General features: G+C 38.1%; 1 protein-coding gene and 1 non-coding gene across 6 annotated transcripts in view; one reads left to right on the top strand and one right to left on the bottom strand.

Annotated features, from left to right (window-relative positions):
• Positions 1 to 18,981, top strand: part of HECW2 (HECT, C2 and WW domain containing E3 ubiquitin protein ligase 2) — a 367,014-nt gene that overhangs the window by 275,992 nt on the left and 72,041 nt on the right. For all 5 annotated transcript variants that reach the window (XM_059393100.1, XM_059393097.1, XM_059393099.1 and 2 more), the window contains 3 exons: positions 9,366 to 9,497; positions 12,782 to 12,884; positions 16,192 to 16,288. In XM_059393100.1, coding sequence (XP_059249083.1) covers positions 9,366 to 9,497; positions 12,782 to 12,884; positions 16,192 to 16,288 — 332 coding nt within the window. The remainder of the gene's footprint in view (positions 1 to 9,365; positions 9,498 to 12,781; positions 12,885 to 16,191; positions 16,289 to 18,981) is intronic.
• On the bottom strand, positions 9,852 to 9,954 carry LOC132014817 (small nucleolar RNA U13). The gene has a single exon (XR_009403454.1). It is a non-coding gene; the product is annotated as a small nucleolar RNA U13 (small nucleolar RNA).

Raw genomic sequence — 18,981 nt, 5'->3', positions numbered from 1 at the left:
CAGATTCAATATGCAGTGCTTTTAACTTATAAATTGTTCTTCTTTTGTTTCCATAGCTCTCCTTTCTTTTAATTTGAAGTGTAATTGACATACAACATGATGTCAGTTTCAGGTATATAACATAATGATTCACCTTTGTATACATTGCAGAATGATCACCATAGTAAGTGTAGTTACCAGCTATCACCAAAGTTACAGACATTTTTTGGTGATGAGAACTTTTAAGATTTATTTTCTTAACAACTGTCAAATCTGTAATACAACATGATTGTCTGTAGTAGCTGTACATTTTATCCCATGACACATATTTTATAACCGAAAGTTTGTAACTCTTGAACTCCTTCACCCATTTTTATACCCTTTATACCTGCTCTAGCAACCACTAATCTATTCTGTTATCTATAAATTTTGTTTGTTTTTTATTCCATGTATAAGTGAAATCACACAGTATTTATCTTTCTCTATCTGACATATTTCACTTAACATAATGTTGGTCCATTCTTGTTGCCACAAATGGCAAGATTTCATTCTTTTCTTCTGGCTGAATAGTATTCCGTTGTATGATCTATGCCACATCTTCTTTGTGTGTTCGTCCATCAGTGGACAGGTAGGTTGTTTCCATATTTGGCTATTGTAAATAATGGTACAATGATCATAGTGATGCATATATCTTTTTGAATTAGTGTTTTCTTTTTCGTTGGATAGATAGAAGTGGAACTGCTAGATCACGTGGATTTTTATCCTTCATTCTGTTACGATGGCATAGCACGTTGATTTTGCAGATTTTTCCATTCTTGCATCCTTGGAATAAATCTCCCTTGATCATGGTATATGATTCTTTTGATGTGTTGTTGAATTTGGTTCGCTAATATATTGTTGAAGATTTTTACATCTGTGTACATCAGGGATAGTGGTCTGTAACTTTCTTTGTGTGGTATTTTTATCTGGTTTGGATATTGGGTAATGCTGGCCTTGCAAAATGAATTTGGCAGTATTCCCTTCTTTTCAATGTTTTGGATGAGTTTGAGAAGAATAGTATTAAATATTATTTAAATGTTTTGGAAGAATTTACTGGTGAAGCCATGTGGTCTTAGATTCTTGTTTGTTGGAGGTTTTTTGATAATTGATTCAATGTCATTGCCAATAATCAGTCCAATCCTATTTTCTATTTCTTCATGATTCAGTCTTGGAAAATTGTATGTTCCTAGAAATCTATCCATTTCTCCTAGGTTTTTCTTTTTGTTTTTTCCTATTTGTTGGTGTATAATTATCTCTCATAATTCTTTTGTAGTCCTTTGGTAGTAGTTGTAATTTCTTCTCTTTCATTTCTGATTTAATTTATTTGAGCCCTCTCCCTTTTTTTCTTAGTCTACCTACCTAACAGTTCGTCAGTTTTGTTTCTCTTTTCAAAGAACCAGCTCTTAGTTTCATTGATCTTTTCTATTGTTTTTAGTCTCTATTTCATTGATGTCCTCTCTTATCCCTATTATTTCCTTCCTTCTATTAACTTTGAAGTTGGTTCTTTTAGGTATCTATATCTATATTTATATCTATCTATCTATCTATCTGCATATATATGTGTATATATATATTTATATATATTTTAAGCTTATTTAAGTTTTTTCTTGTGTCATGGGGTAGGCATGTATTGCTATAAACTTCACTGTTAGAACTGGTTTTGCTGCCCTCATAGATTTTTTTATGTTCTATTTCTGGTTTCATTTGTCTAGAGACATTTTTAAATTTTCCCTTTGATTTCTTCATCGACCCGTTGGTTGTTAAGTAGCATGCTTTTTAATCTCCACATATTTGTGATTTTCCCATTTTTTCTTGTAATTGACATCTAGCTTTATACTATTGATGCTTGATATGATTTCAGTCTTCTTAAATTTACTGAAAATTGTTTTGTGGCCTAACATATGATTTAGCCTGGAGAATATTCCTTGTGTACTTGAGAAGACTGTGTATTCTGCTACTTTGGGATAGAATTTTATATGCACATCTGTTATGTTCATATTGTCTATTGTCTCATTTAAGGCCAATATTTCCTTATCAATTTTCTTTCTGGATGATCTACCCATTGATGTAACTCAGGTATTAATGCCTCCTAGTAGTACTGTATTGCTGTCAGTTTCTCCCTTTAGGTCTATGAACATTTGTTTTAGGTACACCTATGTTGATATTTACAAATGTTTTATCTTCTTGGATTGACCCCTCTGTCATTGTGTAATGTCCATCTTTGTTTTTTATTACAGTTTTTGTTTTGAAGTCTGTTTTGTTCAATGTAAATATAGCTACTTCAGCTTTCTTTTGATTTGTTTGTATCTTTCTTCATCCCTTCACTTTCAGTCTTGTGTGCTCTTATATCTAAGGTGAGTCCTTTGTAGACAATATATAGATAGGTCTTGTGTTTTATCCATTCAGTCATTCTGTGTCTTCTGATTAGAGAATTTAGTCCATTTCCATTTAAAGTAATTACTGGTAGATATGTACTTATTGCCATTTTGTTTATTTTCTGGCTTTTTGTAGTTCCTTTCTGTTTCTACCATTTTCTTCCTTCTTCTGTGTGGTTTGAATGTTTTCTGTAGTACAATGCTTAGATTCCTTTCTCATGATCTTTTGCATATCTACTATAGGTTTTGACTTTGTGGTTACAGTAAGGCTCATATATAACAGCCTTTTCCTTTCAGCATTATAAACACATCATATCACTTCCTATCAACCTGCAAGTTTTCTCCTCAAAAATCTGCTGATTGTCTTATGGGGGTTCCCTTTTGTGTGTAATATGTTGCTTTTCTCTTGCTACTTTTAAGATTCTCTTCTTTAAATTTTGACTTATAAATTATAATGTGTCTTAGTGTGGGTCTTTTGGGTTTCTCTTATTTGGCATTCTCTGTACTTCCCAGGTCGGGATGTCTGCTTTCTTCTCTGGGTTAGGGAAATTTTCAGCCACTCTTTCTTCAAATGGGTTTTCAGCCCCTTTATTTTTCTTTTCTCCTTCTGGTATCCCCTAAAATGCAAATGATATTTTGCTTGATGTTGTTCCAAAGGTCTTTTAAGCTATCTTCACTTATAAGCATTTTGTTTTCTTTTTGCTGCTCCATTTGAGTTTGTCCCACTACCCTGTCTTCTGAATCACTGATTCTTCTGCCTCATCTAGTCTGCTGTTGAACCCTTCTAATGTATTATCAGCTGTTGTATTCAGCTATTGTTCAGTTATTGTATTCTTCAGCTCTGTGACTGCTCTTAGGTATTTTCTTATTTTCTGTCTCTTTGTTGAAGTTTTCTCGATGTTCATCCATTTTCCTAAGTTCGGTGAGCATCTTTTGACCCTATTTTGAACTCTTTGTCAGGTAAATTACTTATCTTCATTTCTTTAATGTGTTTTTCTGGAATTTTATCATGTTTTTTCAGTTGGAACATATTCTTCTGTTTCTTCATTTTGCTTGACTCTCTGTTTCCATGTGTTAGGCAAAAGAGTTGTCTCTCCCAGTCTTAAAGGGGTGTCCCTGTGTGGGCAATTAACCTTACTATTTAAACTTGCCCTAGTTCTTGATTGTGTTTCAAGTTGCCTCTCTGTTAGTTTCAGCTCCATGGGGTCCAGAAATGCAATCTCCCCTGGTCACCAGAGCCAAGTACACAGTGGCTACCCCCTCTGTGGGCTGCCTACACGCACTGGCTTTGGAGAGCTATGGGGGAAGCTGGAAAGCAGACAGGCCTGCAAAAGCAGTGAGGGGGATGGGGTGCTCACCTGCTGCCTCTGGCCTCTAGCCTTAGCAGTGTGAGGGAATAAGGCAGGCTGAGGGTGGAGGGTTGGCCCTAACAAGTCAAAGTGAGAGTGCAAAAATGGCATCCATGAGTACCTCCATTCCTAGAAAAAGTCCCAACAGGCTTTTGCCCTCTGGTAGATGCTCTGAGATTTTTAATAAATGAATTTCTTCACATATGATCTAGGCTCTTTTCAAACTGCTGTTTTTGTGCTGGATCCCAGGGCAAGTGAGCCTACACACAAGCCCTTTAAGAGCAGAATCTCTGTTCCCCACAGCCCTATGGTTCCTCTGGATATGTCTTGTTGGTTTTCCAATCCAGATGTTTTGAGAGCTTGTGTCTCTAGTGCAGGTTCCAAGGACTGGGGTACCTGATGTCAGTCAAAAACACCTCATCAAGGAGTTCCATTGTGAACCCCCACTCAGTGTTTGCTACACTGGGGGTGGAATTCTTTGTTGTGGAAGAGCTGTTCAGCTAGTTCTCAAGTTCTTTCCAGAAGGAATTGTTTCATATGTAGCTGAAGATTTGTTGTGTCTATGGGAGGAGGTGAGTTCAGGGTCTTCCTGTGCCACCATCTTGAACTGCCTGCTTTTTCCATAGCTCTTTGGAAGAAGATAGAAGATCTGATCTTCTTTGTGTAGCATAGTTAGAAGTGCTTGTTTTATTTTGTTTACATGGTCTTTTAATATGGATTCCTGGTTTGGCAGAATGTTAACTGGAAACAATTTCAAACTTCTGTGACTTAGATTTGTTGAGCCTGAGGTTGGTATTTCTTCTCAAATACTGATGGCTTTTTCTTTTCTTAAAATAATAGAAGCTTAAAAAAATAAAAAAGAATTGTGTAAAGAGAGAAGCATATTTTGTTTGGCCTCACTAAAATACCACTTGGCTCCAACCAGCCCATATTTCCTGACTCGACCATGCCCTGAAGCAATGTAGGAGAAGAAGTTTTTCAAATGAGATTTGAGTTTGTGTATTTGCATTCCTTTCAGTTTTTGACTGTGTTGTTAGTCTTACTTGGTCCAGCACTGTGAAGCTTGAGTCAATTTTCTTAATAAGCTTAACAGGAGGGAATCTATGTTGGTCAAAATTTGCGTTGCTATGGCTAATCTGAAAAAGACCCATTTTTTGATACAATTGATCTTTTTTTCCTATAGTCTACATTCTTAACATGCTATTTACCCACACAGAATTTACTAATATGTGTTAAGTGCTTCCATAAATAAAGGCAGGTTATTTAGGATGGTGACATTAAAAAATGACCCACATTAAAAAAAAAAAAAAGTACTAGGTCAACTGCATTACTGGCTTGAACTACTTAGGATATCCTGTGGGAAAGTGATCCACTTTTCTGACATAATTGATTTGTGTGTCACAAATAGAAATGGCAAACCTAAATTTTGCACAATAATTTTTCTATGCTTTTCTCTCTACTTTAAAGTAGGATACATTTTTCACAACTCAACTGTGACCTGAGTGGTCCCCTTTATGGGGATAAAGCAAAGTACCAAGGAAACCTGTCCATGGTCACACAGTGGGTGGGGCAAAGGCAAAATGCATGCCAAGTAATTGTTTCTTTGCACTACATTCTGTTAGTGTTCTAGTGATAGGATTTTGATAGAGGTCTTAATCAAGACCTTTCTCCAAAGTACTTGGCAGACTTAAAAAATATGTTTCAACAATATGCACGTCCTATTTGACTCTGAAATTGAACCCTTTGTGGGATACAAATAGCACCTATTCCCCAACCACAGCCATGCCTGCACCTGGCCAGCGATGCTAACTGTGGAGAGTATTAAAGTTTGCTGTCTGGCATTAGTTGCAGCCTTTTCAGTGGTGAAACAGTTTTAAGGCCCAGCACTGTGAGTGGCTCTTATTGCCAGCCTAATTCAGTAAACACTTAAATGCGTTCTAAAATCACCTACAATGTAAGATATGAGGGCAGTGGGAGGAACATGAAAAGCAAAAGATAGGGAGCAGAAAGCAGAACGGAAACAAAAAGATAGATGAGAAGGAGACCGAGGGGAAAGAGGTACTTCTCATTGGGCTTTAGAGTCAGATAGAAAGATAAGTTCAAATCCCAGCTTTATTCATTCCCAACTATACATCTCACTTAAATCAGAACTGTTACCCACCTATATTGAAGGTGAACAACAATGAGATGTCATTATTTACCAAATAATGAAAATCTTTATAATGGTGGTTACTGGTTTATGTGTTCTTCTAGGCTTTGAATTTTAGAAAGGCCATGTTTCTTCTGCACCCCCAGAGACTCCAGTGTATCAGTTAGGATTTGTTTTGGCTGCCTTGTGACAGAGACCCATACAAAGTTTGACATACAAGAGTTATTCACTCACATAAAGGAATCAGAGGTAGACAGTCTGGGGCTTTTAAGGAGTAAGAGCCTTGGCCTCTTCTGATTTTTGCTCAGCTTTCTTTCATCCTTATGGTTCTGTATAGCTGCTGGAGCTCCATGAATTTCCTCTTTAACTCAGAGAACAGAAAATATGAAGGACAGGGGAGGGCTTGACCTTGTAAAAATCTCCTTGTAAGGAGGTTTTCCAGAAGTACCATGTGACACCATGTTTACATCTCATTGACCATACCTTAGCCTGGGCCACATACATTTATGAAGAGCTCAGGAAATCTCATTTCCCTAGTTCTCCATTTTTTTGAGCCTTGTATATGGAATGTAGCAAGAAGCATTGTGATCCTGGGAAAAACGTCTTAGACGTTAGAACTTATTATTAATCCTAATAATAGTTACATTTAAGAGGTCACAGGCACGATGTTAACAAAGTTTGTAAGAACCGTCTCGTTTAATCTTCCTTTGATGTTGGTGTTATTATCCTCATTTCCCAGAAAAGAAATTGTGGTTTAGAAGAGCTAAGTAGTTTGCTCAAGGTTATGTCCTGGTAAGTGGTGGAGCTAGCTCTCAGAACCAGCCTTGTCTCGTTTTGGATCCCAACCATGTAACCACTACTTTGCCTCCCACTTCTCAAGTTTTAACTTGGTAATGAATTCGTGTCTACAGTGGGCTGTTTTAAAAACTTCTATCCTATCTGTGGTTTTATAGTTTTTAACTCTCCATGCTTTTTACCTAACACACACACACACACACACACACCCCTCATTTATTTTTTAAAGAGCTTTAAGTATTTCTATGTTTATGTAAAAGAACGTGACTTTTATTATTTGATTGGTTTGTTGTGCGTTGTCTCTGTACTTTAGACAAGATATTAGAATTTGAGAGTTTCATTATTTACTAAGGCCCCATCTTTCCCCCAGATGCACTCCCAAAAGCTATCGGGGATAACAGGGTGAGTAAGAAAGAGTCCTTTCCCTCGAGGCATTTACAGTATCATTCTTTGGAGAATTGGTTTTAGACAAGCCTCTTAACATCAAATTATACTATGACACTGCATGTAAATCACAGCTAACCTAGATGCACACACCCATTTGTCCTTATAATTACAAGTGCGTCATTGTTACTTCTAAATGGTTACCTATCCCTTCAAAACATTCCTAAGAAATTAGAGAGAGTAAATAGGCAATTCTATTTTAGTACTCTTTGTATTTTTCCCTTAAAAAACATAGCTTATATTATTGTTTTAGTAATAAAAACTTAATCTTAATTTCATAAAGATATATGGCTGATTATGATATCTATTACTTTGAAATTCCCATTTGTAAAAATAAATTAATTTCTACTGCATGACATTTTGCATAGTATGGCAGAAATGATGTATAAGTGTAATTAGAAGTCCGAATCAAATGGGAACCAGTGTCACATTTGGGACCAGAATCTACCAATTTAGGCCTATATAGAGTTTATGATTGGTGTTTTCTGTTTTTTAGAGTTTTTATTTATTTTTTTTTAATAAGCTCAGAGAAGAGAGATGTTCCACCTGACATGTTAGGGAAAAGGGAGCATTACCCAGGGATGTGAGGCTGACGGCGTCATGTCCTACAAAACCTCCATTTAATTCAGTCTTTGTATCTGGAAATCAGATATTGAAAGAAGGGACTAGCCAGCATACAGTACTATATGCTGGCTAAGAGAACATAATAATAACAAAATAATAAATTAAATTAAACAAATAGGAAGGAAGGATTCTCAATCAGTGTATTTCTCTGCTTTGTTTTCTAGTGCATCTACTGCTTAAAGGTATTATCTTACCAAAAAAAAATTTTTTTTCTATTTGGGAGCTTACCTACAAATTGTTTTGCCTGTTTCCTGAGTATGTATATATAGAAATATTTTGTTTCATAATGGAAAGGTGATTTTTTTTTTAATAGACATAAATATACCATCTAAACCTGGGATTTGTCTAGGTGTTTTCCTTCCTAGTCTTTAAGGTACTTTGTTACCTGAGCTTCATTAGTTTGAGAAGTCAGTTCTTTTTTGCTTAGGTTATTGGCATATATCATGTGCCCTGACACTTGACTAATAGGTAATATGTCTCCCCGCTCTGCTAATAGTCTCTTTTATCTTGATGGCCTAATAAACTTTATCTGATCATGGAAAACTCACATTTTCTAATTGTCCTTGAGATAATGGGCTTCCTTATTCCCTAGAGCGAATTTCACTTTGAAGACTTAAACCCTTTGTCTCCTAATGATAACAATAAATAGCAGGTGTAGAGCTTCAAAATTAAACAAAAAGAATTCTAAAAGGCTTTTCTGCATTATATATAGTTCTTCCTGTAGTGAGGGAAACTGGTTATGCTTATTCATGACTTCACATCATCGGGGGATTCTGCTGTAAACACCATAGACGTGATTCCTCCCTCCTTTCACACAGTATGGCGGGGGGGGGGGGGGGGGGGGGGGGGGGGTTGTGAATGAGGAAGACGTGTTTTTATAAGAAATCTACAGCTCAGAGAACTTTTTGGCTTGCCCAAAGTCATCATAGGTGATAGTGATAGAATTTGTGTGGAATGTGCAAACACCAATTAAACTGGAAAGGCAAATGGGCAGGAGATTTTAAGATCTCGGAAAACTGCCAAAGGGTCAGAATGGTTTTTTTTGAGATAGTGAGTATCCAGCGGAAGCTTTGGATTGGAGCAGCGATGCAATCAAAGCATTTAGAGAGAACATTCGGTACTGAGGTGCCGGTTACGTGAATAAGGTTGTAGAGATGTGGAACAACTGAAGACAATTATTACCTAACATGTGCGAGAGAAAGCCCTGAAATAATAGGAGGGTCATCAGGCTGTGATGGGCCAGATGGAGGAGACACTACTCTGGGAACGTGTCTGGGGGCTGACCATGTAGGAGACCTCAATGACACTGAAGTGTCAGCTGATGAAAACTTGGTAATAACCATCCACAGCAGTAAGAGCTTGAATAGCACCAGTTAAAAGAAGCCCAACTATCCTTTCACACGGCTCCTTTCTAAGATCCTATCTTTGATGACTGTCTCTTCAAGTATTTCCTAAAACCAGGAGTAATGCTCCCCAGAGATTAAAACTATGAGAAAATGGAGCTAAGATCATTACCCAAAAGTCGGTCTTTTCCTGAACGTGTGCAGTGATAGGTGAGTGAAGACAAGTGCGGGGCCCAAGCGGACACTGACTGAGGGGATTGTTTCCTAGGCGTTTTTTGTCGACCACAACTCCCGCACCACCACTTTTATCGACCCCCGGCTCCCGCTGCAGAGCAGTAGACCGAGCGCGCTGGTCCACCGGCAGCACCTGACGAGGCAACGCAGCCACAGCGCAGGCGAGGTGAGTCCCGCGCCCCCCGCCTGGGGAAGCGCTTCGTGGAGGCCACGGCACGCGGTCGCGGTGGAAATGGGCAGGCTTTTTAGTATTGCCTTGTCTTGTTTCCCTAGTTGGCTTTAGAGATTATCATTTGGAGACTGAAAAGTGTTGGAATGTTCACAAGGCTTCTCTGGAAAGACGCAGAGCCTCATTTACAAAGTTTAAAAGATGGATGTAGGAGGAAAGATGGAAGAGTGTGGGGAATTTTTTTACATTCAGAAGATGGTGAGAGAAAATTCTCAGTGTTACAAAATGTTCCAGAGAGGATGATGGTAAACCCTTTTGCATACCTAAGGGCAGCTACGTAGGACAAAAATACGTCAGACAGGTAGTGTACCGATTCGTAACAAAGTTTGAGGGAGGCTCGTGTCCCACAAGGGCATGAACACCCAGTCGTGACGACTACGAACTGCAGAAGGCCCAAGATGTAACGTTTAGTGGGCTGAATTTCAGTTACATGCAGGGAGATTTTTCAAGTGGGGGTTGCTGGGTTGAATTAAAATCTTCAGCCAATGCTATGGGGTTGTGGTGTCCTCACTAATTCTTTAAAGTCACCATATACCTGAGGGTTGATTCATGAACTCTAAGAGCCCAGAGAAAATGAGCAGAATTAGGAATTACGAACAGCCCTACCTCGCTCTAACTTTGCTGGCTTGCAGTGACCATGGTAACCACATGGGGGCTCTCGAATAGCCTAACCAAAGAAAAGAAAAGAAAAAATGAAATAATTACTTCCTGTTTTCTTTTTTCTTTGGTAGCTTAAATAAAAGGAATGTTCTAAGTCAACTTTTTTTTTCTCTTTAATACTGGCTTTATGCCTTGAATGTTTATCATTGCTTGGTGTACATTTTGCTCAAGCAAAAAAAAATTGAGATTCTTTTCCAGCATGCCTTTTCCATGTCTATGTGCATGTTATATTTTCAGTATTATACTGTAGGTCAGATATTTTGTAGCCTCTCATAAGAAAAATTATGAACGCGATAAAGAACTGGATTTGATTCATCAAAATTCTACTCTTGGAATTTCCCCTCATGATTTACATGCTTGTGTGTTTGCTGACTGGAAGTGCGGACGTAGGAGAGGATACTTGAGAAGCTCATATAAAAGTGATGTATGAGTCTATTGCAGGATGAGGTATGCACAGAAATATTTGTGTTTTATGAGTAGTTAATAAATCTTTACTTTGCTGCCATGGAGACCATTAGTGGTGAACTGGACGATATGGACAGCATTCATCTTAAAAGCAGAACAGACCTCTCACCTTTGGACCTTGTGTGTGATAAGTACCATCATCAGGGCCCTGCCTGGCTTTATCACGAGGCTGGTGCACTTTAGCCACTTGCCTTATCTTGACTTCACAATATGGAGCTGGCTGCTGGGTGGGGTAGGGACTCTGCATAAGATTAACAGCTACCCTCTTTTTTCTTTCAATAACTTTGCTTACGCCCTCTAGTTATTTTCATAGTCTAGTAATAGCCTGTTGTGGTAGAGGGATCCTAAAGTACCCATTCCTGTTCAAGTGAGGACAGCTCTTCATGTTGAAGGAGACTGAGCCACAGAAGAGGGGTAATCCCGTAAAGACTCAGCAGTCAGCCCCAGCCCGGTCCAGAATGTGCTTTGTGGTGTAGCCTGCAGTGCTCCTCACTCTTATCTGGCCTTGTCCCCTGTGGGACGGTCTGGTTCAAGGAAGTGAGGTGTTGAAGAGAAGACGTTTGTCTGTTCTGGGAAATAATGATGCATAACCACATACTGACAGGAGGGAAAGAATATGTTCATGTATTAAAATGGTAAGTTCTGTGGCTCACAAAGTGTCGTTAAGGATCGAGTCTCTGAGACTCTGAGAGTAGCTGAGTTCATTCTTCAAAGCCGATAATTCAAGAGAAGCAGAGCGAGAAACTTCTAGTCACACACGGGAGTCTTTCTATCTCTTATCCCCATTTAGCAAAGTGCTGATTAATCTTCCACCCAACAGTCACTCTTAGCGAACACTGGCAGGGTAGCCACAGAGTGGCTGGTGTGAAGGACACAAATAACACTTGTTCCTTGTTCTTACTAAGAAGCAAATATGTGAAACTAACTGTAATACGAATGAATAAAAACATGAACGAAGACACTTTATGAAACAGTAATAATGGCAGCTGCTTCTCCGATGTGTATCGGGTGCTGTGGGAGCTCAGAGCAGGTGCATTTCAAGTCAGCTTGAACAGAAGGGAAGGCTTCGCCGAGGAGGGGCTGTTTGAACCACACTGTGAAGAGTGAGGGAGAGTATTCTTGAGGGACAAGCAAGCAGCATGGAGTGGGAACAGTATTTTTAGTTTTAGGGCCTTCAGAAAAACCCTCACCAAACACCTCACAGATACAATGTGATAAAATGGTGGTGAATTTTGAATGAGTGGGAGTAGAAGCTCTATTTTAAAAGTACCAATTTTTAAATCCACTCTGTTATTTCGCCCTTTTCCCCTCTTACTGTCTGATACGTCCTTTCTGCTGTTGTCTGAAAAGCCCTCTGTAATACGGGGACGGCAGTGCTGAAACAGACGCTAAAGCAATGCTAGGGTTCGCAGAGAAGACTGCGCAAGGGCATTTTTGCTGGTCGACTTGTATGCACGGGTTTCTAAATCTGTAATAGGTACAATAAATAACTCCAGTTGGGGCAACCCTATTTAGCTCTCTCACACCTGCTGCGATTAGCTCCCTGGTGTGGGAGGTTCAAACCAGAAAGAGCTGTTGTACCAGGTGCTCTAATAGGCATGTGAGATTGCTTCTGAGGAGATCACACACCGCCTCAGTACCCCACACGAAGCCAGTGTGGCCTCCGCTGCACAGGGAATTCCCGGACCTGCCTTGGCCAGAAGAAGGAATAACCAGGTCCTGGTGCTTCCGAGGTTCCCTCTCCAATGTATTGTTGCAGGTTTGGGTTCTGTCAAAGTAGAGGTTATTCCTGGTGAACACGTGTGCTGTTGAGCTTCTACGCCCCCAGTGATTATACACGTATGAACTATGTCTGTACCACCTGGTAGTCACTGCCCCAGGCTCCTCTCAAGGACACAGACATCCCAACCTGTCCCCCCAGTTCAGCCACTAAAGCAGAGCTCTTGGGAGCCCTGTGTTGGCTCCTCAGGTGGCATCATTTCTGGTCAGTTGACACTTAATGCTCGTTGTCAGGTATGTTGAACAACTAGGCTCGGTGTGCTGATTTAAACCATCTGGGTCTTGGTGCAGACCATAAATGATGCTTCTGTTTGCAGGTAGGAGAAGATTCTCGACATACAGGACCACCAGTTCTTCCCAGGCCATCGAGTACGTTCAATACAGTCAGTAGGCCGCAGTACCAGGACATGGTTCCCGTGGGTACGTCATCGCTTTCTAGAAATCTTTATCTTCACTTTTCCTGTCAGTGTGAATCATGCGGCCTGTCAGCTGCCCCTTTGCCCTGTACTGAGAACTGTTTCATTATCCCTAAGAAACTGATTGAATCGCAAAGCACTCATGTCATATAAGATCCTGTAGGATGAGATTTTTTATATTACTCTACCTTTTCTTTGTAGAGCTATTATATTAGATAGCTGAGCTTAAAGAAAGATAAACTATTAAGGCAAATATATTATGTGGTCATTTCAAATTAGCAATGGACAAGCATATACTTAGAATATATCTAATGCTTGGGACTGAACTTAAATAGTGTGTGAACCTACAGTAGCCTCACAATAAGAAAGCAATGGTGACACATTCTTAAGGTTTTGGTAGAGAGCTAGGTATCTATAGCAAATATAAGGCAGGAAGAGACTCCAAAATTGTAAAATAAAAATAAATGAATTGGGACAAATAGACCTAAAGAACAACTTGAGTTATTAGTCACGTGATGAGGTTGAAGTAGGTCAGTCTCACACCGGGAGCCCTCAGGCAGGCGGAGTAGACGGACGGCAGGAGGCTGTGCGGGCTCCCTGCTTCTTCTGAAACTCCAGTAGCTGTCCAGTGGTCTGTTTCTACCTTAAAATTTTCACGTCTTTAAGGAAAACTTTAACATGAAACATAAAGTAATGCCCATGGCATTATTTAACTAGTTTGGCAAACACTGGATAAGAAGAAATCTTGGATCTAAGTCCAGTAGCCTGTTTTATTATGCCATTTACTAGTAGGATATTAAATACTGCACAGAGAATTTTAAAATCTTTTAAAATAGGTGCTCAAAAAGTTAGCTAGTCTCTGATTGTAGATGGAATTTAAAACCCACTGACAAAATTTTAGTTATAAAAGCGTTTTCTAAAAAAAAATTTTTAAGTGTTTTCATTGTTTATATATGATGAAATGTACTGTTAGATACACTTCAAGCTTGCAGGGAGATTCTATGAGCAAATAGTATTTTTTTTTAATTTTTTATTTTTTATAAACATATATTTTTATCCCCAGGGGTCCAGGTCTGTGAATCGCCAGGTTTACACACTTCACAGCACTCACCAAAGCACATACTCACCCCAGCAGATAGTATTTTTTAAATTTTACTTACATTTAACTAAAATATGTATACATAGGCAGCATGATGTAGCTGAAATTTGAACTGGAAAATGCTTAGAGCATTATATTTCTTTTGTTTGATCATTTGTTAGTTTAAGTAAGGCGTATTCCTTGACATATTTTGAGCAGAAGAGTGTTACCCGAACAGGATCGCTGATGTTTGAGAATCTAGACATTTAGTTCTGTGGCTTAAATACATCTATATTTCTGATTAGAAACAGATATGATCAAGATGAATAATCTTAAGAAAACAAATTATTTTTCTTGATAAAAATTTAATTGTTAGAGCTCTTAATGAATTGTAATGAACTGTTTTTAAATTTCTGTAGACATTAGCTAGATTTGACAAAGACACAATTTTCTTTCAATGTTATATACGTAGTTGATAATGCCAATTGTGCTGTAGCTGTTGCTATAGTTGGTTTGGTAAATGCCTACATGTGGCTTAATGGCATTTATTTCCACATAAAATTAATGAATGGTGCAATGAACAGAGGTGTGTGTACATTTTTTTTAATGTTTTTTGTTTTCTTTGGGTAAATATCTCATAGTGGAATTACTAGAGCATGTGATATATCTATTTTTAATTTTTGAGGATACTGTTTTTCATACTTTTTTCATAATGTTCCATACTGTTTTTCATAATGGCTGCATGAATTTACATTCTCACCAAGAGTAAAGAAGGGTTCCTTTTTCTCCATATCTTTGTCAACACTTGTTATTTCTTGTCTTTTTGACACTAGCCATTCTAAGAGGTGTGAGGTGATGTCTCACTGTGGTCTTGATTTGGATTTCTCTGATGATTAGTGATGTTGAGTATCTTTTTAGGTGTCTGTTGGCTATCTTTTTGTCTTTCTTGGAAAAATATCTATTCAGGTCATCTGCCCATTTTTCATTGGGATTATTTGATTTTTGTTGTTGAGTTGAATGAGTTCTTTATATATTTTAGACACTAATCTCTTACTGGATATATGATTTACAAATATGTTCTTCTACTCAGTATACTGTCTTTTCATTTTGTTGATGTTCTCTTTGCTGTGCAAAAGCTTTTTAGTTTGATGTAGCCCCAATAGTTTGTTTTTGCATTTGTTTTCGTTCCTGAGGACACATATCAGAAAAATGTGGCTAAGACCAATGTCCAGAAAATTAGTGTCCATGTTTTCTTTTAGGATTTTTATAGTTTTAGGTTTTACATTTAGCTCTTTAATCCATTTTGAGTTTACTTTTGTAGATAGTGAAAGAAAGTGGGCCAGTTTCATTCTTTTTCAGGTAGCTGCCCAGTTTTCCTAGCACCATTCATTGAAGAGACTATTTTTTCTCTATTGTACATTCTTGCCTCCTTTATTATAGATTAAGTAACCATGTAAACATGGCTATGTCCTGGGCTCTCTGTCCTGTTGATCTGTATATCTATTTTTGTGTACATATTGCACTGTTTTAACTACATAGCTTTGTGATTTAGTTTGAAGTCTGGAATTGTGATATCTCTAGCTTTGTTGTTCTTTCTCAAGATTGCTTTGGCTATTATGGGTCTTTTGTGGTTCTATACAAATTTTAAGATTGTTCTAGTTCTGTAAAAAATGTTGGTGTTTTGATAGGCATTTTGTTGAATCTGTAGAGTTCTGTGTTGAGTATGTACATATAACAGTGTTAAGACTACCAATCCACGAGCATGGTATACCTTTCCATTCATTTGTGTCATCTTCAATTTCTTTTATCCATGTTTTCAGTTTTCAGAGCGCTAGTGTATTTGGGCAACTCTTGTTCTGCCTCTTTACGTCTCTGGATGGCTGATACTTTATCAGAAGATACTTTTCCATTTCTAACAGTTGCTTAGAGGCCTTTGGTAAACAGTAGCTAAAAGCTAGCAATATCTAGAATCTTGTTAGTGATCTCAACCTGCAATTTGATACGACTTATTGGATGAGTTTAATTAGTGCTTAAGCCACACCCACTAGATCTACGTCCAATAGTCATATAACAAGTAGACACAAATTGGAATTTAAGCATCTATAGTGCCCCAAACTATGACTTTTAGTACAAGGAACATTAACCCCAAAATACCAGACTTTTAAGTTTGGATTTATGTGCATAAATCTAATAGATTTTTTAAAGTATTATTATAATTTCTGACTTTTTTCAGCTTACAATGACAAGATTGTTGCTTTTCTGCGCCAACCCAACATCTTTGAAATTCTACAGGAGCGTCAGCCTGATCTTACCAGGAATCATTCACTCAGGTAACTGCAGTATTGGTATTTGGTTCAAGTTCCATAAGCCCCAGCTATTAAATCTTCAGTAACACTGATAATCATCTTGGAAATTTACTTTTTCTTTCTGGCAGTCTGAACAAAGGCATCTTGTGTACCAGGACTTTGTCATCAACAACCAGGTCATTGTAGTCCTGGCTTTTGTCTATTAAGTATGAAGATTGAATAAGATTGACTAAAGAACCTAGAACCACTCTCTTTAAAGAAGAAATATGAAAAAAAAAAAAAAAAGAAATCATAGCCAAGAATACATCCTTGATGTGTAGATTATAATGAAAATAATAAGGCACTAACGTTTTTGAGTGTAGCTCGAGTGAACAAAAGTAAAAGAGTTTACTGAATTGAGACTTAACAAAATCCTAGGCTCGGGGTTCACATATTTTCATAATAAAAACACAGTGGAACCCAAAGAGGGAATCTGATCCTCTTCACCACCCAGTGTTCCCCTGCGTGAACCCTCTTTTCTAAACAGTTCTTCAATGCATCACCTAAATCCAGTTTTACTTTCCTGAATACATGCTGTTCCTGTTCCTTGGCGAGTTCTTCTATTTTGCATTTGACAAAGAAGGTCTTTCCTTTAAAACTCACCTCCTTCAAGCCTCTCCGCTGCATTGTAAGCTCTTGCTCCCAAGCTCTAGCCTAATATTTCTCAACCAAAATTTGTAGGCATCAGTGGAGAGGGAAAAAGATGTGAGTTTCTGCTGAAAATTTGACATAACTCAAAGCTCAGTTGGTTCATGTGCCACCTTTACTGGTAGAGATGTTTGTCCAGTGGTGCCCATCTTGGCCCACAGCAGTGATTCTCCAATATTACTCTACTTAGTTGTATGAAAAGTTGCATTGGGATCACCTGGGGAGCTTTATAAAGCTTGTAAAATGTCAGGTCTTCTCTCCCCCCCAACTCTTCTCCCTTCCCTGAACTTATACCCCCTGTCCTCCTCCACCCTGTCCAGTTATTTAATTCAGGAGGTCTGGGGGAAAACTCAAGCATCTGATATCTTAAAACCTCTCCACCTAATTCCAGTGACACATCCAGGTATAATTTCTATTCTAGACACTAACTGATAATTAATTATGTGGTGTATCACAGTGTTGTTTATACTATTTTGGTTATATGACTTTTGTGCTATAATTTGACTTTTCAAGTCCTTATGGTTTATTTTCCAACTAGATTATAAGTTCCTTAGAAATATGTATCTTATTCAACTCATTTTATCTCCTCTTTACTGCTTTTAAATACCAAGAATAGTATTTTGCGTACAGTCTATACATAGATAATAACCATAGATGTTTTTGTCGAATTGAAATAAATTACCAATTCTTCTTACTATGTTCTTAGTCTTTCATATCTTTTATTTTGTTGAGGTACAGTTGATATACAACATTATGTTAGTTTCAGGCATATAACACAATGATTCAATATTTGTATGTATTGTGAAATGATCATCACAGTACGTCTAGTTAAGATCCATCACCACACACTGTTACAGGATTTTTTTTTTTTCTTATGATGAGAACTTTTAGGATCTTTCTTAGCAACTTCCAAATATGCAGTACAGTATTATCAACTACATTTGCCATGCTATATATTACATTCCCCATGACTGACTTCTTTTATAGCTGGAACTTGGTACGTTATGAACCCTTCTCCCCATCTTGCCCACTCCCCATCTCCTGTCAGTCTCTCATAGCTTTAAAATTATCATTACCTTCCTAAGTTTCTAAAGGCTAAGGTTACATGTAATTTCAAGTATGACTGCAAACACTGGCTACACAAAAATCCACTTTCCATTAGTTAACATCTAATTCAAGTCTCAGTGCTTTTCTCAACCTTACTACAAGTGTGCTGTTCTCAATCACAAGAAAATTATAAAAATTGTTTTTTGCATACTTGTATATTACGGCATCAGCTCAGTAATCCATGGTCCACTGGAGAGTCTCATGTAAGAAGTTTCAGTTAGTAATATTGCAGACATAAACTCCTCAGTTGTCACTGAGAGATCTTAGAGATTCCAGACCGCAAAACAAAACAGAGCAAAAACAAATCTCTCCTCTTTTGCTAACCACAAAATAAGGAGAACTCTGTTATTTTTCTTTCCCACCAGTTCTAGCCCCAACACACACACACGCACACACACACGCACATGCACATGCATGCGCACATACACCTGTAGTCAGTATCTGTTCCTGTCAAGGTACCCCACCCCCCACACAGGAAAAAAAAAACAAGAAAGAGGAAATTCAAGAAGGTTTCTACTTTTGCTCTACACCCCACATTATTATTTACAGCAATTTCACGTATCTTTAAATTTCCACCATCGAAGATAATGGGTGATTTATTTTTCCTGAACAAGGCATCCAACAGTATCATTATTCTTCAGTGATTTGACACAACCTTAGATTCTACCAGAGGGGAAAACTGCAGGCCACAGTGGGTAGCTTTCAGTTTTGTTTTGTTTTTCCTTCTGCTTTTCAGAGTCTGGTTTTTTTTTTAAATTTATTTATATATTTTTTAAATAAACATATAATGTATTTTTAGCCCCAGGGGTATAGGTCTGTGAATTGCCAGGTTTACACACTTTGCAGCACTTACACAGTGCACACACACCCCCCGCCAATGCCCATAACCCCACCACCCTCTCCCGACCCTCCACCCCCCCCCC

The sequence above is a fragment of the Mustela nigripes genome, chromosome 3, assembly GCF_022355385.1.
Source record: "Mustela nigripes isolate SB6536 chromosome 3, MUSNIG.SB6536, whole genome shotgun sequence".
In the NCBI taxonomy this organism is placed as follows: domain Eukaryota; kingdom Metazoa; phylum Chordata; class Mammalia; order Carnivora; family Mustelidae; genus Mustela; species Mustela nigripes.
This window is presented reverse-complemented; position numbering and strand designations above follow the sequence as displayed.